Raw genomic sequence first — 22,737 nt, 5'->3', positions numbered from 1 at the left:
AAATTCCTTCAGGATTAAAAAGCTGATAGAAATGGCATGTACAAAATCAAAATAGCCAGGTAGATAATTAATCAAAGGACGTGAGTGACTTACCTAACACCTAATGAAAGCCCCTTTCAGTAGCCGTTGATTTTTTTGGGAAGTTTGACAGGAATCGGTTAAAATCAAAATTTGTTCTTGCGAAAATAACTGACAAAATATTTTTAAAAGTATTGATAAAAAAAAAGACTCAAATAATCTTCATTAAAAAGATATGAAACTATATTTAATCCATTTGTAGTAGGGTGTAAAATTTATTACAAAAGTTTACTGGCAGATTGTAGGAGCATTATTCAGTTATAATTAATTAGGGTAAAACTGTGTATGAAATAACACCTTATAATTATAATTAATTAGGGCAAAACTGTGTATGAAATAACACCTTATAATTATAATTAATTAGGGTAAAACTGTGTATGAAATAACACCTTATAATTAATTAGGGTAAAACTGTGTATGAAATAACACCTTAAATAGTTTAATATATACAACGAACTTAAACAGCAGTAGTGGCAAGAAAATTTTATATTTGTAACTTTCTGTAGTATAGAAACACAACAGTGAAATAGCAATATTTAGCACATACTAACTGACAAATTAAATTTTTACAAAATGCTGTATAATTAAGGTTACTTGGAAGTATGCTGACTAGGCACAATTTTGTTTAATATTAATATTTTCTTGTTTTTCTAGCAAGTGAAAAGTTGAAGCAAGAGATTCCTTGTCAATTAGGGATTAGTTATGGACTTAATCAACGAGAAAAGCTTGATATATTTGGAGCAGATAAAGTTCCTGCAGGTGGGGCGGGAATAGTAATGTTTAGACAAAGTTTGATAACTCGTATAAAAGCAGATTTAAAAAACCCCACAAATTTTATGTGGAAGTTTATTAACTATGATTAAATTCTGTATATTTATTATATTAACTAGAGGAGTTTTTTTTTTCTGCTTACCCATAAAAGTGATTCACATCTGCATTAGATGCAGAAGTATAAAGTTTACAGTAGAACATCAGAAATATCTTAAACTTTATATTTTGGATACTTTAATTAGTAATAGTAATTGTCACCAAACACTGTTTTTCAATTGACTGTTTTAGCAGGATTATGTTCACTGTAAAATACTTGCACAAAATCTGAGGGATGAAAAAATAGTTTGAATTGTTTTATATATGTTACATACTTTCTAAGCAGGTTTATTGCTAACTGCTTGTGGCTTATATATGTGTAAAGGTGTTAAGTCAGATAACTTGTCAAGATTTGAGATAAAGTTTTCTGAATTTGTATGAAATAGCAATGATCACTATAATCCCCTTATAATTTTTTTTTTGCTTAATTTCAGATGCTCCTATTTTAGTAATTATCCACGGAGGTGGATGGATTATGGGACGGTAAGTTTCTCGTAATATGGTTTAGTAAATACTATTAAATAAATTACACTTCTCTTTGTTAATGCATCTTTTGGTTCTTAAACAATAGAAATAAAAAGTTTTACATTTTTTTAATAAAAGACACAAATCACATCTTGTTTGTTTAACAATTTGAAATAAAATTTTATGCTGCCACACATAATCGTCACTCATCAAAGAGGAAAACAAGCTAAATGTATGAAGAATAATTGAAGTTTCAAATATTAGTTTTGTTATGGATGAAATAATGATGTATTAGATGATGTGGATACCCTTTTTGAGTAGTATTTAAATTTGTTTTTATCATTTACTAAATGTCTCATTGGTAGGTATGGCCTGGAATTTGTGTGTGTAAGATAATGGTGAATATGAGTATGGTAATATTCAGTTGTTGTTTTTTAACTTGCATTACAAATTCTGCTTTAAAAATAAAGTACTTAAAATTATATATTTTCTATCTTGTCTTGGATGATGGTTCTGTGTAAGAGTTAAAATGTGGTATTCACATTTAAGAAGACTTTAGTTGTCTTAATCTGTACCTCAGTATAAAATGTTTAATTTGTGGTGTTCTAATGGTATTCTCAGCCGAGAAGATACAAGTTTTGTGGTTCCACCTTTCATTGATGCGGGAATGTTGTGTATTGTTCCAGGCTATAGTCTTGCTCCTAAAGGTAAGGCAAAAATATTACAACAGATAGGAAAGTTAAGTTAAGTTGAGTACACTGAGAAGTAACTATCTCGTATCCAACAGTTATTGCACTAATTGGTTTATGGGGAAAAAAGTGCTTAATTAACCAAGTGACATTTATCAGAACTCAGGAAATAAATTATTAAAACTCTTAAATAAGGAAATACTTTACTAATGTAGGTTGTTAAAACTAATGACTCCAAATAAGGCTGATATATATTGCTTGTCTAATTAACACTTCCATGATGAGCATCCTTTACTGTGCATATCACAAGGTTTTCATGTCTTACATTCAAAATTTTATTAAACTACTTTTTGTTCATATTATACCAATTAATATGGCATAAATGCTTGGCTAATAATCCACATTTTAATAGTATATAAGTTTTAAGTACTTAATCCTATAAGGAAATATTTTTTAAAATCCTGAACTTTTACTAGTGTTACACGCGTAACACATTTTCTCTAGGCATCATCTCTTCTCTATTTTATCCACCACCCCTTCAAAATGTATGAAATTAAACATCAATTTCTCTCTATGATATCATCATTGCTCAGACAAACCATAATTTTTATAGCCTTCAATTTTGTTTGGTTACAGAACTATCAAATAGAAAATCACAACCCCTCCTGCCACACCTACCTGACACATCCTCTCTTTCAAGCTTTGTTAATAGTTCTCTTATGTTTAATTATATATTTCCTATAACCAACAGAAAGTCAAGGTTTTCATCTAATAAATGACATATTGTATAACATTGTGTTCTGAACAGAAAAGCATCAATTTCACTCATAGTACAAGATTCGTTACCGTGAGAAAGTTAACGACTAGCTTGGATGAATTTGTAACAGCTCCTGTCATATAGTTAGAAAGCCAGAAAAATGTTGAGAGGGGAAATTGTCTACTTTTGCATGTTATTATTCTGTGTTCTTTGGTGTATTATTTAATTAAATAAACATTTAGTGCATTACTACCATTAGTATAAAAAAACTTGGGTTGAGTTTCATCAACAATCGACAGCAAGAAAAAAAGAAGATTGGATACGTACTTTATTTCTTGTTTATTCTTTATCTATTATTATAAAAGTAACTGAAATGTAAAAATAGGGATCTTTTTAGGTTAGTTAAGATTAGATTAGGTGAAGTAAGTAATGATAATATTATAATAAAAAATATTTCATGAGGCATGCATGCGAGCAGCTCGTAGTAGCTTGTGTGTAATGTGATTCGATAGTGTAATGTGAGCTACACTTTCCCCGAGTGATTTACAACTTATAATGACACGGATAGTAGTTAGACACAGTTCAAAGGGCAATAAAACAATAAAATTTAATTATAAATAGCTGTTTACTGTTATGAGTGCAAAGCATGTTACAATCTGAATCATTCTAGAAAGAAAAAAGGGTAGTTTAGATTAATTTAGATTTTTTTTTTTTTGGTGTTTACGAGGTCGGTCAAATTGATTTATTTTATTTAGAGATAGGTTAGAGAAAATAACGGATAAAATATAAAGTTTTACTGAAAACGAACATTTGAAATGTATTTAAGTGGTTTTAGGGATTACACAAAGGAAATTTGGGATTTTTGAGATGAAGAAAAGTATTTTTAATTCTAATATGAAAATTACTTTTCACAAGGACTATTAAAAAAATAATCAATATATTCATGGACAAATCTTTATTTTAGTTTATCAGAAATGCTTCACTAAAAACTATGATTTTTTTTTGTATGTACAAGACTTGTAATATTAACTGAAAGACTGCCAAATTTTATGAAGATATAAACACTATTTGATGTTGGAAGTATTAAATATGTAGAGAATTTAAATGAGTACAAAGAAGTCACATGGTCAATCAAATTGACCAATCCCATGTTGAGAGAGTTAACTGAGTAACAAAGATTACAACCCACAAAACTGTCACCACCAACATTCCAACCAGTGGTCAAGACTGGCTTTTTTGAATGATTAAACAAAAAATATTGTTAGGAAAGTGTAACTTCTAGTATTGTTTATTTTTATGAGATTATCACCAGGTATTTTGAGACAAAAATTTATTATTTTTTAGATAGCTCCTTTATTAATATTGGGAATATAGTTATGGAACAAGAATAGGTTGTTTGTCTTTTTTATGATGCCACATCATAATGTTGGGCATTATATGAATTGATAACATTTTTCCAATGTATAGGTGCCTATAGAACGTTGTACTTGATACTACATAGCATAATATTCTATTTCATTTGGTTATAAATTGAATGTTCTGTCTTCACCATTAGCAACCCTCGATGATATTGTGGCAGATGTCTGTAGAGCTATAGCACATGTTATTGATATGGCAAAGTCTCGAGGTTCGAGGTAAGGAAGCATATATGATACATTCAACTAATGTAAGTGTTGTATTGTTCTTTCATGGATGGATCCTTTTAAAATTATCTGAGTGAAGTAATTCAACATTCAGACCACATTAAAATAGCAAATTATTTTATTTCGTCCTTTAATATTTTTACAAGCTTGAACACTTGCGTACTGTCATAAATTGTGTTAGGGCTGCATTACAAATGATGTTAAAACTCAACAGTACAAGGACTAATGTAATATAAAAACCACCTTATTTCCACAAAGTAACCATAATAGATAATACATTGAACTGGTTCAGTCTTTTTATTGAAAATTCTATATATTTCACAACTATCTCATATTTATGATGTCACTTTGAATATGCTAGAACACTTTACGTCACTTACTTAAAAGTTTTCTAAATATTCTAGGCCAATCTTATTAAATTTTCTGATCTTATTGTCATTAAGACCCATAACTCTCTCTAATTGGCATTTAAATTATAGCATTAAAGATATAGCTTACAAAAATGTGAATATTAACGTTGCTTGTGAACAATGTTGGAATCTAAAAGTTTCAGATTTATACCACCAGTACAACTGCCATACATTACATATATTCTATGCTTTATCTACAGTGCCCTCCAATGCATGTTTTTTTTTTAATTAGTGTCTTATATACATTATTTTATAACTTTGATATTAGTATAAAATGTTTACTTGCAGGACTACATGAAGTAAGTATAGTATCAGAATTTCTGATACAAAGTATGTAATCAATGTTAATAACAAGGTTTGTGTGACATTCTGAATTATTCATTGAAAACTTTTTTTTTACTGACAACATTTAACTAAAAACTTGTTTTTCATAATTGTTAAAACTAATACTTGCATTATTAGAAGAAAGTTTTTTTTTCAAATGTGGTCATTTAAAAAAAATTATCATGCTATTAAAGTATGGTATACAATAATCAAGAACATTTTTAGTGTGAAGAAATAGTGATTCTCTAACACAACTCATGGGTGATGTTATGATTTATAAGAATGAATAACAATTTTTTCTTGTGGACAGTGAGCAAAGAGCTGCTTTTTAAAAATCTGGAACATCAACAAATGTTATACTTATCAAGATCAGAACACTTCAAACATGAATTTTAGAACTACATTTATTAGATAATAGAAAGCATGATCGATTTTAAATTTAACTGACATCAATTTTTTTAATTTATATAAAAGTAATTTAAAATTGTAAGTAATTTTTTAAATATTCCCAAATGCATTTTTTGTATATTTCATAAGCTCGTAGAGGGCTGCTAAAGCAAAGCAACTATTCTTTAAGCTGTTTTTTTTTAGTGTTAATGTGATTACAAGTTTTTTACCAAATGATTATTTGTTTATTAGTTCCTAAGTTAGTGTAAAGTATTTGTGTTTTGGCACTATTCACAATTGTATAAACGCAAATAAATAGTAAATTTGAGTTTACCTGTGTTACGTATTAGAATTTTTAATTGTCCAAAGCCGCGTTAAATAATTTAAATTTAGTATTTAAATAAATGGCGATATATAGTCAGTTTGTAATATTTGCCAATAAGATTGATACACACAGTTTTCTTTTTTAACACAAATACGTTAAATATACAGAACAATACAATATACAATAACAATTATTACAGATAGTTATTACAAACAAGGATTTATAAACAGAAGTTTCACAAACTTACAAGCAATATAAAGCTTTTTTTCTAGTCTGGAACCTCCTTAATATCTTATCGAGAGTTCACGATGAGCGAGTTAATTACGAGTTGATGTAGATACGATCTGCTGGGAAGCTAGCTAGCTTTGTCCTTGGCCACACATACTAGGTTTTCCACAATGAATTTATATGTCTTAGTAAAATTACTAATGTCCGATGAGAATCCACTGAAATTAAATGATTTGTAATGTTCAAAATTTTATAAATTTCTGGTCAAATATCTTAAGTTTTCTGATTGATAAGCGTTATAACAATCACAGTTATAGCTTTTGAAGTTTTATAGCACACCAATTATAGCGAACTAATAATAGACACTCTCCTTTTGGCACATTGCATTGGTTTTATATATACCTGTGTGGAGGTGTTCTAGAAATTTCAGTCTTATGCAACAATACTGGTTAAAGCATTTATGTATATAGATATATTGTTGATTCTTACTCTCGAGAATCTTCTACAACTTTGGAGAAGAGGTGGGAGTTTCACGATACCTATCTAACAGTATAAGCTATGTATATTTCTAAATATAAACTTAATCTAAACAACATTCATAATAAAATAAATACATAACAACAAGTTCGTTGTATTTAAAGTATTTTAAGTGTATTTAAAGAATTGAAGTGTTTTCAGATTTCCCACTAAGTACAGTTCACGACTTGATCCATACTATTGTATTTTAAGTATAACTGAACAAAAAAGTAATGAAATGGAAGCAAATAATTACATTTACAGCATTAATAATAAATCTTGTAAACCAATAAAGTTTAGTTGTAGCTCTTTTTAGAGGTATCTATGTGGCTGGACACTCAGCTGGAGCCCACCTTGCTGCCATGGCAGCATCTTCACCCCTGATGACCAATCCTGACCTTGCAAAATGGATTAAAGGTAAAGAAAAAGATAATTTTTTTGGCCAAACCTGGCAATTTACAAAAAACAATATAGAATGTGCAGATTAAATGTTTAAGCAATAGCATTTTGATTTTTTATCATCATAATTGCATCCTTACTTAAAAGTCATGAAAGAACTTTTACTTAATTCTAGTATAATTTCTAAAAATCATCCCAATATTTCTATGGTTTTTGAAAAGTGCTTTGAAATGATTATTTCTTTATGATGTGACTTTTGTTAAGAAATGAGTTTGTTAAAAAAACAACTATGCAAATCATTTTCATTATCCTTAAAACAATAGCTATCTGGGTGTTAAAACCCTAGTTTTCAACATCAGCAGTTTTTATGCACTTTTTATTTTGTACGTTCATATTTATACTACCTTTACTAGTAGAATTAGCACTATAAAACCAGATATATATCATTAAAATGTTGTAAATATTGTTTCTTTTACTGCTCTAGATATTTATAAAGTAGAAATGGGAAGAAATTTTGATCAACATATTGTGTTTGCATTGCAGTTACAATTGTAAAAATTAGTTTTCATTTAAAAAAGTCAGCAAATATTGTTTAAGAAAGAGTTTTTAAATTTATATTTATTAAATCATACAGTATCATATTTTTTACATAGCCATTCGTCATTGCAAACTCCATATAAGCACATTTTTGTAATCATGGGAGGTCACAAAAGTTTCTAGCAGTTCATTATTAACACATAAATAAAACTGATGAAAAGTAGTAATTAGAGATTTATGTAAATTATTCTAATATGTAAATAGTTTGTGTTTTTAACAGTATATGAGAAAATGGGTGAGTAAAAAGAAATGCAAGTTATTGAAGTTTTGTTTTGTCACTTTGCAGAATTATAAAAAAATTTCAGCTTACATGATTTAACCCTGCCTAACATAATGAATGTATTATGACAAGTATAATTAAAGTAAAAGGCATTCTCACAAAAACGGTTGTTTTAACGACTGGCTTATATAAATAATATTCTGACCAATACTGTGTCAATTGTATCCCAGCCAGTCTGAATAGCTCTGGATTGAGCAACACGGTTGTAGGCAATGGATATAATGTGGTTGAAATACTATTAATTCACACTTCTAAATCTTGAAAATCCCTAATGAACTAGATTATGAATGTTAAAACATCTAATAGGTCTAACATAATGTTTTATGACAAGTATATTTAACTATAATCTTGTTTTGCCAGCTTGTAAAAGGCATTCACACCATAACAATGGTTTACGATACGGTATGTTACATAAATAGCTATCCTCATTCAGTGATGCCCTCTATATGCAAAAAAAATTTTTTTTCGCATGCCACAAGCCTTGAGCTCACATGTACCTTACAATAAACTGATTCAAATGTGTCTCGTATGTAAATCATCATGCAACAATTCTCCACCAATAATAGTGGAACAACACACACTCTTGATGCATGTGGCTCTTTCTATTCAGTTCTACTGTACTATAACTTATCTACTATCACTCATTTAGCAGTACTTCTTTCAAGACGTTTTTGATGTGCTCTTCAAATTTGTTCAACTTTTATTGATTTTCGTTCTTGTTATTATTCCAATGTGGATTTTTTTTGTTTTTCAACAGTTAATGACTTTTCAGATAAATTATTTTCTATTTTCCTAGTTTTTCATGTTTTTTTTCATCAAACACTTATGTTTGATTTTCATTTATTCACAATGAATACCAAAGTTCAAGTTCAGAAATCATATCTTCTACTAGCACGCTCACACAGCTACAGGTTGGGGAGACTCATCTTTGAATTTATTGGCTATCGTCCACTGTGAGATTGATAGTCATATGAATCAACCTGCTTCTACTGTACTTGCCCCTATTGCTTCTGAACATGCTGAACAGCCTTTTTCTTCCATCTGATTTTGTCATGTTTTCCTATGCCCCTATTGCAGAATGAGCTATGCCTAATATGGTCTTTTAAGACATAATTTCTCAGGTATGTTTTATTTTTTACATTTTGCCAATTTCTTATGATCCTCATCCTTCTTTGTTACATGATACCTTCTCCTCTCAGTATTTGGTTTTACCCCTTCCCCAGATATTAGGGTTCATGCTGAGCATTTTGTTTATCAGATGGTAGAGGGTGCCAGCATGCCTCGTGCTCAATGGGCTTCGGATCAATTTGCCTTGGTTTACCATCAGGCTGAATGTCCAATTCTCGATTCTCATTAGTTAGAATCAATTTGCCCATGTGGGTGGACCCTTATCATCCTTTTTGTATATTCTATGCCCAATTTTTCCACCTTTGTCTTACCCTATGAACTCTCCTATGTAACTGGTCTACTATCCACCTCTTTTCCGAGGCAATCCACAGAGATCCTGAGTATTTTTTGAATGATTGCCTCTACCTCATTACCTCCACGTTGGCACGTTTGTCTTCTTCTGTTCTAGCCTTACACATATGATTGCTCTGTTGTTGGGATCTCCTGGGAGGGACACAGCCTTGTCTCATGTTCATCTTGCCAGGAATCGTCTGGTCATGATCCATCCCATCAATTCTACAGTAGTGGCAGCCAAGGCAGCACTCATTTTCGTTCCCTTTGTATTTGGATCTTAGATCTCCTTTTTTGGGCCCCAACACTCGGTACTCGTATCATTGCACGTCATGTTCTGGATACATTTAATCTTGTTGAGAATTGTATTTCCTGTCCAGAAAAAGTTTATCTGACAAGTGGTCTCTCAATCCTCTTGTTTTCCAGTTGCTATGTCTTCAGTGAGGTACTCCTCACCTGGATGCATTTGCCACATCCCTCAATATCAAATTACCTTTGTTTTGGTCCCCGGTTCCTCATCCTCTTGCTCTGGCTGTCGATGCTTTCAGTCAAAATCAGATCAACAAATACCAGTGTGTTTATCTTCCCAACCGTCTTATTCACAGGGTGATCTCGATCATCTATGCCAAGTCTTTCTGATTGCTCCTTACTGGCCAACACAACCGTAGTTCCCACGGCTGTTCAAGCTCCAGTCTGCTCCTCCATTACCTTTTCCTCTTACTCCATCCCTTCTACGTCAACCTCGGCATTTCATTCAGCCCTTTATTCTCTCTGTCTTCATGCCTGGTTTTTATTATCCGGTCCTTGACGAGGAGGTCCAATTTGTCCAGGCAGGTTGCTTCTTTTTTAGCTTGTTCCATTTACCTTTCCTCTAGAAATGTTTATCAATGTAAGTTAAAAATTTTTGCCGTTGGTTATTAGGTCAGGGATTTTCACAAGCTAGACTCACTATTTCTCATATTACGGATTTCCTCACTTGACTCTTTGATCAGGGGTCTTCTGTCTCCTTGATCATGGGTTATCATGCTACCTTATCCTACAATTTTTGTTTTTCCTAGGTACTTTAAAGTTTTACCTCTCCTACTGTTTCCTTTTGTTGCATTCCTTCCAGATTAGTTGTCCACCTCGACATGCCATCCTTCCGGATTGGAATGTTCACATGGTTCTTCACTGCCTCAGTTTGCCTTCGTTTGAACTGCTGTCCTCATGCTCGATTTTTCACTTATCCCTTAAGACTTATTTCCTTCTCCTGTGGAGGTCATCAGTCAGATTTATTTATCATCGACGTTTCACATACTCTATATCCTTCCACATTCTCTCTCCTCTATCTGGATCGACCTTTCCTTCCCAAAACTTCAGCAGCTCAGAAGAGTAATTCCTCTTTCTCACCAATTTCCTTTCCTTCAATTTCCCACCTTTATCCTCAGTCGGATCTGGATAGGCTACTATGTCCTGTTCGTGCTCTTTATTGTTATGTTGCCTGCAAGGCTTCCTTCCATGGTGCCCATTCCTGCCTATCCATTCCTTAGCAGACATCCTCTGTTCATGACATTTCTCCTTCCACCCTGACCAATTGGGTTCAGTTTTTAATTTGATTGGCTTATTATTCCTGATTGTCTTCTTCCTGTAATTTGTTTCCAGTGTCTTCTCATCAGATCAGGCATCTTACCTTTTCCTGTCATCCCTTGGAGGAAATTCTTCAATCAAGCATGCGGACTACTCCACATATGTTCATATCTCACTATTTGCATCAGGTTGCTAAATCTTCATTATCGGGTTATCGATTCTGCCTGTAGCCATCCTAAAGATTTTGGTGAGATTGTGACTGGCTAAGTTACCTATGTCTCTTCTTTTTCAATGGCTTTTCCCTTTTTTGACTGTCTGGATCCCACTCTGTGGTGAGTGGCATTTGACCAGGTATGCCACTCATAATCAAATCTGCACTGTCAGGCCATGTTGACTGCTTATTTCTAATATCAATGGCCATAACACACTCACTGTTGAGATGGAGTGTTCTACAAGATCACTTGTAGGTTTATCCTCCCAACATATTGGCTTCATTAATATGCCTGTCATGGACCATACTCACCCATGGACTTCATGGGTAAAGTAGAAGGGGATAGCTGCTCATCCTTGTCATGCCTTGTATTGAATAAATCAGGTATGGTCTGCTTTTGAAAATAGGGTTTTCATGGTCACCCGTTGCACTGTCTCTGGTGTTGTCGTTCCTCTGGACTCTCCACCGCATCCCCCCCCCTATTTTATTCCAGTTGAGTATGGGAGTCTTTACCACTTTCCATTTCCAAGTCACTGGGGTGTTGGACCATGGAGGTATCCTCCTGAATGTGATAATGATAAACTCTACAGGGCGGTGGTGTTCTGCTGGTGCAGATAATGAGATGTCCTCCAATCTGATGCTCCATCTCTGTACGGGGTTGTATGAGGGGATGTGGTAGCTTTGGAGTGAGCCATCAAAATTGCAGTTCACCCCTTCAATTTGGATCCCTCAACCTACCTCCACATGGATGTTGGTTCCCAGTGGCTGGGTTTTGGATTGAGAGCTGAACCAATCAACATAAGTCCTCACACATGTATTACAGGTGTCTCTGTTTTCTCACTCAGTTATACTCTTGTTCCTCCATTTGTGTTGTGGGTCACGATAAAGGTCCTGGCAGATTTCTTACACTATCCCACGATGATTTTATTATACTGAGGATGTTATTGCACTATGGGTGGTTCCTGTTGGATTTGTTATAAGTGTGATAGTTTACATTACACAGACATCTTTACAATACCGATTGTCTGTATGTTGGGTTCCCAGATCGGTCAATCAATTTGTCACATTGCCATCATTGCCCGTTCATAGATCCAAGGATAGGAGATTCCCTCCGATCTGCTGAACTTGAGATGAAGATGGTATGATCCTCTTTCCTACCCCCAAATGGATGTCAGTTCCCGGTTGCCTGGGTTTTGGATTGTAGTTAACTTATCAGCAGTATGATCTTCATCCTACCCCTGCGTGGATGTCGGATCCTGGTGGCCTGGGTGTTGGATGCAGTTGACTTGCCAAGTATGGTCTGTCACACCCTACCCACTCTACACCTAGGGGCATATCTTTTTACTTTCATTCATTCCAGTACTCTATGGGGGTTCAGATTTGTTATATAGTGGTTCATATCCCTATCTCACCATTGTTCTCTCCTGTATGGATGTGCTCCTTCCTTTTTACTGCCCATATTTGCAACATCTAATTCCAAACTAGGCGAAGAGTATACCTGGTACAGATGATGTGGTCTTCCATGTACAATCCTCTCCTATGAGGGTCTATTCTTTTAGAGTGTTTTTCAGACACTTTTGAGTAATGCTACTTTGTTTTTTTCCTTGCACCATTCCCTCCACCTATTCAGTGTGGGATACTAGCTATTTATCCAAGTGTATCAGAATCTATAATTTTCCTAGACTTGAAAATATATTTCCAACAGGTACTTACCATAGTTAGGTAGAATCAGATATAGGGAGTCACGTGCATAAAGAAATTGTGTTGCACTTATTGGTGGAGGGTTGTCACATGATGATTTGCATGCAAGACATTTGAATCAGTGGATTGTAAGGTATATGGGAGCTCAAGGCTTGTGGCATGCAGACAAAAAATCTGCATATAGAGGCATCACTGAACGAGAATAGCTATTTATGTGAGTAGAGGTAAGTACCTATTGGAAATACATTTTCAGTATATGAAAATTATAACTTTTAGTTATTTGTTGTTTTTTGTAGGTTTTGTACTTGTATCAGGTGTCTTTGATATGCATCCCATTATGAAGACAACTTGGGCAGAACTGGGGAATTTTACTGAGTAAGTACGTAAAAAATACTGGAAATCCCTGTGGTACAGTGTTAAGTTATTGTAACAAAATTTGGTACGTTCGAATGAAACTGGCTTGCCTTCTTTCATGGTGGATGTAAGTATTGTAATAGGTGTATGAATTGTATTTTGTGGACTTCTGCCTTAGTTCGGTGGACTCTGAAGACTGTGTTCACATGACTTTGATAACAGTTAAAGTTTCATAAAATCACAATGCTTTCTTTTACATAAGAAAAACTAAAAATAAAGAATACGTAATAGAAAGAGCTATCATTTTGGTTCAGTTTTTACACCCACCTGTATAAATGTTGGCATGGCCTATATTGCACACTATACCTGTTTCTGAGGTGCATATGATTCTGGGCACATTTGCACAAACTATTATAGCATTATGTATGGTCATACAGTTAAATACCTAAATAACACTTTCATCACAAAGGTAAAAGAATGTTTAATGAAAAGTGATAAAAACATTAGAAACAAGAAAAATTGTATTATAATTGGGCTAATAATTTGCCATCCTTCCATGTGTTCATGTGGTTTTCCTACTAGCAATTTGCTACTTATTGAAAAAGAATTAGATTAAGGAACACTATTCTTGAACACACTACAATCCTCAAAATTAGGACATCAAGTCCATGGCAAAAAAAGTGCCACTGTAAGATAACACATTGGGAAAGGCCATCACAAGGTAAATGTCCTCACTGATGTAAAAAAAAATAATTAAAAAAGTCATATTGCTAGCAAAAATACAGTAAAAGACTCCTAATAATTTTGTTTTCAAACTTTGATGTTCATTATTCTTAAAATAACATAAAAATGAACTTATCTTTTCTATTTTCTATGTGTGAAGAATTATCTAAAATACATCAAACTGTTGCAGACTTAAAGTAATAAATTTCACAAAAAGTCAAACTTTTAAAGTAAATGTTCTAAACTATATGCACTAAATTGCTATTGGGTGACTGTTTGTTACAAGTACTTCCTAAAAACATGAACCATTCACACAAAAATTTAAAATCAAAATATCCTCAATGTTGCAGTTAATACATACAATTACTGCATGGATCCTCGTATGTATTTTGCTAGAAAATTAGTGATTTCACACCAATTTTTTGGTTATTTTTTAACATTGAATATCATGAGAGAAAGGGAAAAAAAAAGACAATCAATTTAATACTGTATGTGAACCTCATCAGCAGTGAATGGTATATAAAGAAGTTATAAAAGGGTTAACTAGGAAATGAAAAAAGCACACGCTCTAAATCCATTTCACATTATTTTATGGTATGAAATAGCTACAGAATATTTAGATTTTTTACCATTTGTAATATTTAAAATGTAACGTATTTTATATGATGAATCACTTGGATGGGATGTATGTAAGAAAAGTATTATATTGAATAATAATATTTATGATAATTATGGTTTTTACTCTACTATTAATATTCAGTGTTATGAATATTTATGTTATTATTTTTGTTTGATATTGTTCTGAACTATGGTATTCTTATTAGTATCATCATGAAGTGGCATAGTAGATGTATATTATTGTAATATTGTTGGAATAAGTGTGTTATCTATGCAGAGATGCTGTTCAAAGAAACAGTCCAATGTTTTTGGTAGAAGAAGTTTCGAGACACCTTCAACATTGCAGATTTCTAGTTGCTGTATCACAGTACGACTCCCCAGAATTTCATAGGCAATCTAAAGAGTATCATGAGGTAAAGTTAGAACTATTTGTCTCATAGTAGCTTAATAGTCCCCAAAACTTTATAGACAATTTAATAAGTATCTTGAGGTAAAGTTATAATTGTTTGTCTTACAGTAGCTTAATAGTCCCTCAAAACTTTATAGACAATTTAACAAGTATCTTGAGGTAAAGTTATAATTGTTTGTCTTACAGTAGCTTAATAGTCCTTCAAAACTTTATAGACAATTTAACAAGTATCTTGAGGTAAAGTTATAATTGTTTGTCTTACAGTAGCTTAATGGTCCCTCAAAACTTCATAGACAATTTAACAAGTATCTTGAGGTAAAGTTATAATTGTTTGTCTTTCAGTAGCTTAATAGTCCCCAAAACTTTATAGACAATTTAACAAGTATCTTGAGGTAAAGTTATAATTGTTTGTCTTACAGTAACTTAATAGTCCCCAAAACTTTATAGACAATTTAACAAGTATCTTGAGGTTGTCTTACAGTAGCTTAATAGTCCCTCAAAACTTCATAGACAATTTAACAAGTATCTTGAGGTAAAGTTGTAATTGTTTGTCTTATAGTAGCTTAATGGTCCCTCAAAGCTTCATAGACAACTTAACAAGTATCTTGAGGTAAAGTTGTAATCGTTTGTCTTATAATAGCTTAATGGTCCCCCAAAATTTCATAGACAATCTAACAAGTATCTTGAGGTAAAGTTAGAACTGTTCATTGAGCAGTCAGTCAGAAACAAGTTGACTTGTTGGCAAGTTTAAGTATGTCAAGGAAATGTTATTCGGTTTTGACTACACTTTGAGAAGTTTTTCACTCCAGCCAAAGCAGAGTATTTGAGAAAAACATGCAAGGCTTTATCACTTTTTATTAACCCTTTCACAATAGGCTCGGTATAATACACACAAATTCATATACATGTTTGTACAAGTTACGTTTTTGTACTATAGCTTTTAATTCAGTATGTGCATCTTCACAAATGGATTTTCATGTTATGATTAAAAATACTATTCTTTATCCCAAAAATCTCAAATTTCTTTTGTGTAATCTTGAAACTTCTCAAATACATTTCAAACATTTGTTTTCAGTAAAACTATCTTATCAGTTATGTAATGATATACTTGAGTCTTCAGCCTGTAGACAAATCCCCAAACTATAATGAAAAGACAAGTTGTAAAATTAGAAATACAAGGAGCAGCTGTGCCTTTTTTCGTTATTATTGGTCATGAAGTTTCAAAGTATTTCTCTTATGAGTTTGAACTGCTAAACATTTCACATTTATTTTACTGTCAATGGCTAAAGTAGAACCTCGCTGAAAGTAAACCAATAAATTGCTGCTTGTGTCAGTAGACAGTTCATGTGACACCATCTTAATATGATGTACGTGAAAGCAACAAAGCATGCGCGAAAAGATAGTCGACTCAACCCGTGCTCCGAGAACAGGATATCTAATGTATCGGGTTATATGTGCTAAAATGTTTTATTGGAAAATTCAGAGTAATCCCTGCACAGTAAAAACGTTTATGACGACAACAGGATGTGTAATTTATCGGCTTATGTGTGTATCCTACAGTGTTCACAACAAGACTTTTCAAGAGTAACAACACTGCACTTTGAACCTGTCAAAACATTTATGTTGGTTCAGTGCTAATACAATAAATATTTCAATTCTTTGAATATTGGTAATCCTTTTGGTGTGGTTGGAATTTAGCAGCATAGGTGTACAAAGATGTTGTTTGAACACATGCTTATAAAATCCTATTTCCCTTTTCAGCACTTATTCGTCAACCAATAAAAACTTTAGTTTTGGTACTACTTGTCACACTCATTTAGTTTCGTAAGCCTTATAAGTTTAGTCTTTTTTTGGAAAACATTCTTACTGTGGCAGTTAAAGTGTAGTTTAGAAGTTCCCTTACAGTTGTGGAACACCTTGAGTTGTTACTGACTCTTACCTTGAAGTAAATAATAATCATTTATAATATATATATAGAATTAAATACAAAGTACAAATCCAACTGAATTACCAATATTTTGGGTACCATACATTACATATATATTTACTCATAAATGCTTAAATTTTAATTATTTTTCTTAAAACATAAACAATAAATGAAAACTACATAGAAAAACAATGATTTCTAGTACTTACGATAAATTACAATGATAGGAAAATATTTTGCCCTCGTGTGCCTTTAGTGCTAAGCCTTGTTTATTTTTCTCGAGTGGAGGGTGAAGAAATATAATTTTTTGTAGGCTTCAAATATACATTTAAGAAAGAAACAAATATATTACATTACTCTACTAGTACACCCAAAACACCTGTAACTTTCTTGGGTTTATAAATAAAGTATATATGTGCTAAAAAATTTTTTATCTCTGTTCAGAGCAACAACTTGGTCATCACCATTCAACAGTCTTGGCAAAATTATTATTTTCTCTTCCAAGCTCTTTACAAACAACTGTCAGAATCACGTAAAGCACAACCTGTCCTTTCTATTGGTTATAAACAGACCCTTAACAAAAGTAGGTGGAACTAAACAAGAGGTTTGGGAAGAATGGAGTGGGAGGAGGAGCCACTCTTGTTGATTTGCTAGATACATTGATTTCTCAGCAAATCAAAGTGGTGGGAGGTTCTAAATGTATATTCTAGCTTGCCAGTATCTAAAATTCATGTTTCTAATTTGTTAACCACCTGTAGACTTATATTGTAGGCTTAAAAAATTATAAACTGAGCAACAAGACATGAGGAGGTGCTATGTGACTCACACAAATTGATATTTAGCATTAATTAATTTCTATTTTCTTTTGAATTAAGAAATTAAAACATATATATTAAGATTTGAAATATAAGCAACGTGTTGATCCCAATTTCATTGATATATAGTAATAATAAAGTTTTGAAAATACATTGCTAGAAGACTGTGACATGAGCAGTTAGACCCACCTGTTGCCAAAGGATTCAAGTGAAGTTGGGAAAAGTTGAACTATACTTAGGGAACTGTAAATGAACTTGTTCATGCTTTGTTCAGTAATATTTGGTCATTTCGGAATTCTTTTAATGCCTTGTTTAATAGTGTTATTTTCTATTTTACTTGAATAAATGTTTTTCTCGATAGCAAAGTTGTTACTGTTATTGCTAAGAACATTTTGTACAGCTGTTACTGCATTTTTTTTATAAAATATAATAAAACATTAGTTATTTAATTTGGGGGAGTTCATGTTGTATTTAAAACAATAAATTAGGTCCTTGAAAGTGATAGTTTCTTCCTGAAATTTTTTTTCAATTACCCTGTGCAAACCATATATCAGCTATGTTCTGCATGTTGGACAACAATGTATAAAAGTATCTATCTGTTCGGTGCTCTGATGTAAAACAAGAAAGATGTACTTATGTTGGATATCCACCTCCAAAACATCCTTAAAAAATCATCCAAGTCATTGGTTGGGAATGTAATAATTATTAAAAAGGACTGGCAATTAGTTACCAGTGTGGGGAGGCTTACACACATTTTAATTATGAATCATTTACTGATACTACATTCATGTGAGAACACTTTACCTAATTGCTGAAAAAGGTGTGGTACTTCATACAGTTGCCACACCCAAACTTCTGCCAATCGAAGGTTATTAACAAACTTGTGAATTTGTTTTCTATGTTTACAGCAACTCCTGAGTGTGAACTTATCATCCAAGTACGTAGAGATTCCAGATAGTGACCATTTAACAATCTGTTTGGATTTGTGCATTCCAGAATTTACCATGACCAAGGTGAGCATTTCATTTGAGATATTCAAGTTTCATTCCACATATGAGGTTTGGCTTGTTGATTATGGCATTCAAATTGTAACTAGTCTTGAGATTGAAAACCAACACTTAACATCCTCACCCTATCAATTGTGGAGGTATTATAATGTGATGTATGGTCAATCCCACTTTTTTGTTGGTAAAATGTAGCCCAAGAATTAGCTTAAATCTTATTGTTTTATTGCACTTTGAACCCTGTCTAACTACTATTATGACATTATAAGTCTTAAATCACTTGATGAACGTGCGGCTTACGTGACACTATTGAATTACATTACGCATGAACTATTTGAGAGCATACCTTGTGAAAAAAGTTTCATATTTTTACATTTTAAGTACTTTTATAATAATAAATAAATAAAGAATACACATGAAATACAAGAAATATAGTACTTACCCAATCTTCTTCTTTTTTTCTTGATGTCGATTGTTGATGAAATTTAACCCAAGTTTTTTATATTAATGGTAGTAATGCACTAAATAATTTTTTATGTAAATAAATAATGCACCAAAGAACACAGAATAATAACGTGCAAAAACCAGACAATGTCCCATAACTATCAAAATGTGACAAAAGCAATTAAAACTTCATCTAAGCTCATAAGCTTGTTCCCCATGGGAATCAGTCTTGAACTGAAAGTGAAAAACCAGGTAATATAACATGTCAATTGATAGATTAAAACCTTGACTTTCTATTGTTCATACATAATATGGTATTGAACGTCGGAGAGAACTATTGGGAATTTCTGAAAAGAAAAGGATATGACAGGTGGGCAAGGCAATAGAAGTCTGATTTTGTATTTCAGGGCTCTGTAAGTAAGTAAGATTGAAGGCTATGAATATTATGCTTTCCTTGAGTGATTATGTTGATATAACGAGTAATTTACATTAAATTTTGTACTTCTTGGTGGGGTGGTAAATAAATTAGAGAAGAGAGGATGCCTAGAGAGCAAATGTCACAATTCTCACACAAGGGAAAATTCTAGTTGTAGTTTTTTAATATTGCCTTATAAAAATAAGAACTTAAAACTTGTATACTATTGAAACATGGATTATTAACTACATTTTTATGCTATATTTATTGGTATACCATGAAATGAGAGTAATTTAGTTAAATATTGAATGTAACTTATTAAAACCTTGCAACGTGCAGAAAATGATGTTCGTGAAGAGAGGGTTAATGTTTAAGTAAATTCCATTCTGCCATTCTTAATCATATGTTGTTTTCTTTTTCATCCCAGTGGCTTATAATGCTAAAAACCAGTTTGATACCCTTGGTGGGTACAGCATAGAGGGCCCATTGTATAGCTAGCTCTCTGCTTAATAACAGACCTGTTTTTTTCTGTATTCATGCAAAAGTTCCCAACTGATTGTAACTTGTTAAATAAATGTATGTCTTATAATTGTTGATTTTACAAAATACTTCTGTTCATTAACTTTCCCTGATGTTTTCTTCTTTCTATTTCAGGAAATCATAAACTTTGTAAACGAGTCATAAATTAATTAAAGAGAAAACCATAATATGTTATGATGAAGGTACTACTTCAAATTTTTGGCTGTCCTTTCACTCAAATAAGAAGAAATCAGTTTATGTTTAATTATAAGTTGTGTTTGTGATTTATTGTGCTAACATTTGTGCTCTAATTTTTACATTGAATTAGAAGTTCATATTGCCAAAAAGATAAACACTGTTAATTTCTGTCTGAAAGTAAAAATACGAAGTTTGATCATTCGAAGGAAGTTATAGCAATAGTCATAAAATGTGGTAAAAATAAGTAAAACAGTAACATTATTTTCCCAGTAAACTGTTTGGTTAGAAAGTTATAAATAATAATAAAGTAAACCATAGCTCACTATAATTCCTTTTCTTTAAGTTCAGTTAGTATAAACCTTTAGATATCTAAATACCAAAGTGGTTGGAGAAATTATAGATAAGTGTTTGAAGAAACAATTTATATTTTATATAATACTTGGGCTTATTGTTCTTAAAAACACTTGTGAAATATTAAAAGTATTTTCAGTATGTAAATATTGCAATTTATAATTCAGAAAATATTTGTATGTCACATGATATTTAAATCATAATCAGATAACATCAGAATTTATGTAATAATAACATGATCTCAATTTCTTCAGTTTCTTAACGTGCAAAGTATTTTAAGCTATAATTTCAGGATTCTGAGAACATTTCTGATGTTTTTCCTCAGTTGAATAAATTTTTTAATGCAATTTTAAAAGATAAATTTTAAGCAGTACTTGAAATACAGTCAACTTGAAAGTTTAAGTAAATAAAAGATAAACAAAGTAAGTTCAAGAGATTTCTTTGATCATTAGATTCTAAATTAAATGAATCATCATTTTCATATGAATACTCAATTTTTTTGCCAAGTATCGTTATGATTGTTTATTCTTGCAAAGAAAATCTATGCACTCTGTTGAATTCAGAATGAAACATTCCCTAAGCTTTGCATTCTGTTGACTTCCGTTTACATAATTTCCTAAGCTTTGCACTCCACTGACTTTGGTATACAATATTTTCTAAGTTGAGTAAACACAGATTGTGAAAATTTGATGCGTGTTATTTCTCAAGTTATCAGCTCTCTAAATGCAGAAGAGTTCCTAATATTAAAACAAAAGGAATTTTAGGATTTATCCATTATACTAAACTTTCTGTTTGTACTTTTGTTCCAAGAACCTTTTTTCCCAAAGAATTTATTATTTACGAATAAAGCAGACTAAAAAACCTCTATTCATTACCTGCATATTAAAATATGCTCGTATAAACTTTAAAGACTAATACCCAAAGTTTTTGTTTCAATTTAACCTGGCATATTTATACATAAATAATTTTATTTAAGAAAAAAATGTTTGTGGACACTAAACTTTAGAAAACTGGAAGTGGTAAATATCACATTTTCAAAAATTTAAATTTTTGTTAGTTACTCTTAATAAAAAAACAAAGATGCTTGTCTCCAGATAAGATTTATTTCAGAATATTACTGATGAGACTGAATACCATGTATTTTAATTAACCTTATATATTACAATGTTAAATTAAAATTAAGTTTCACAGACTTTTATATTAAAAATCAAATCTGGTAGCTTTAAATATTTTCAAACAGTTTCTGTAGGATATTTCTTATTTTGCTTATTTTAATTGTATTTTGATAGGTTAAGTTTTGATTATCAGGGTGTTTTCCTATTACATATTTTTTCTTTTGTGTATTTTTATCTGCTTTATTTAGACATTGCATGATTCTGTTGGAGGAGGGAGGGAATCTTTTAATGAAATAATGTATATCACAAGTTAACAACCAGACTATTTGTCGTAGAGTCTAAGAAATGAGTTAGAATCACATACCTACACTTGAGGAAAATGGTAACTATTCAAACTAAACCTATGTCAATACATTAGGGAAAGTCGGTATCCAGTCTGACCATCCACACACACAGGTTACAGATATTATAGTATCCAGTCTGACCATCCACACACACAGGTTACAGATATTATAGTATCCAGTCTGACCATCCACACACACAGGTTACAGATAGTACAGTATCAAGTCTGACCATCCATACACACAGGTTACAGATATTATAGTATCCAGTCTGACCATCCACACACACAGGTTACAGATAGTACAGTATCAAGTCTGACCATCCACACACACAGGTTACAGATTGTATAGTATCAAGTCTGACCATCCACACACACAGGTTACAGATAGTACAGTATCCAGTCTGACCATCCATACACACACAGGTTACAAATAGTACAGTATCCAGACTAACCATCCATACACTCAGGTTACAGATAGTACAGTATCCAGTCTGACCATCCATACACACAGGTTACAGATAGTACAGTATCAAGTCTGACCATCCACACACACAGGTTACAGATAGTACAGTATCAAGTTTGACCATCCACACACACAGGT

The 22,737-nt window shown here is 32.1% G+C and overlaps 1 protein-coding gene across 2 annotated transcripts in view; it reads left to right on the top strand.

The window, feature by feature from the left end:
• Positions 1-22,737, top strand: part of LOC106467665 (kynurenine formamidase-like) — a 29,135-nt gene that overhangs the window by 4,810 nt on the left and 1,588 nt on the right. The window contains exons 4-13 of one of the 2 annotated variants that reach the window (XM_022395871.1): positions 733-837; positions 1,380-1,428; positions 2,032-2,117; positions 4,412-4,490; positions 7,006-7,106; positions 13,198-13,276; positions 14,874-15,009; positions 18,656-18,760; positions 20,265-22,559; positions 22,604-22,735. In XM_022395871.1, the coding sequence (XP_022251579.1) occupies positions 733-837; positions 1,380-1,428; positions 2,032-2,117; positions 4,412-4,490; positions 7,006-7,106; positions 13,198-13,276; positions 14,874-15,009; positions 18,656-18,760; positions 20,265-20,294 (770 nt within the window). In that variant the 3' untranslated portion in view covers positions 20,295-22,559; positions 22,604-22,735. Of the gene's footprint in view, positions 1-732; positions 838-1,379; positions 1,429-2,031; positions 2,118-4,411; positions 4,491-7,005; positions 7,107-13,197; positions 13,277-14,873; positions 15,010-18,655; positions 18,761-20,264; positions 22,736-22,737 lie in introns of both variants that reach the window. The other variant, XM_013928037.2, reaches the window with a different exon arrangement.

This window comes from Limulus polyphemus, unplaced genomic scaffold (assembly GCF_000517525.1).
Source record: "Limulus polyphemus unplaced genomic scaffold, Limulus_polyphemus-2.1.2 Scaffold2699, whole genome shotgun sequence".
Taxonomy (NCBI): domain Eukaryota; kingdom Metazoa; phylum Arthropoda; class Merostomata; order Xiphosura; family Limulidae; genus Limulus; species Limulus polyphemus.
Note: the sequence above shows the minus strand (reverse complement) of the source record. Positions and strands in the feature narration are given on the sequence as shown.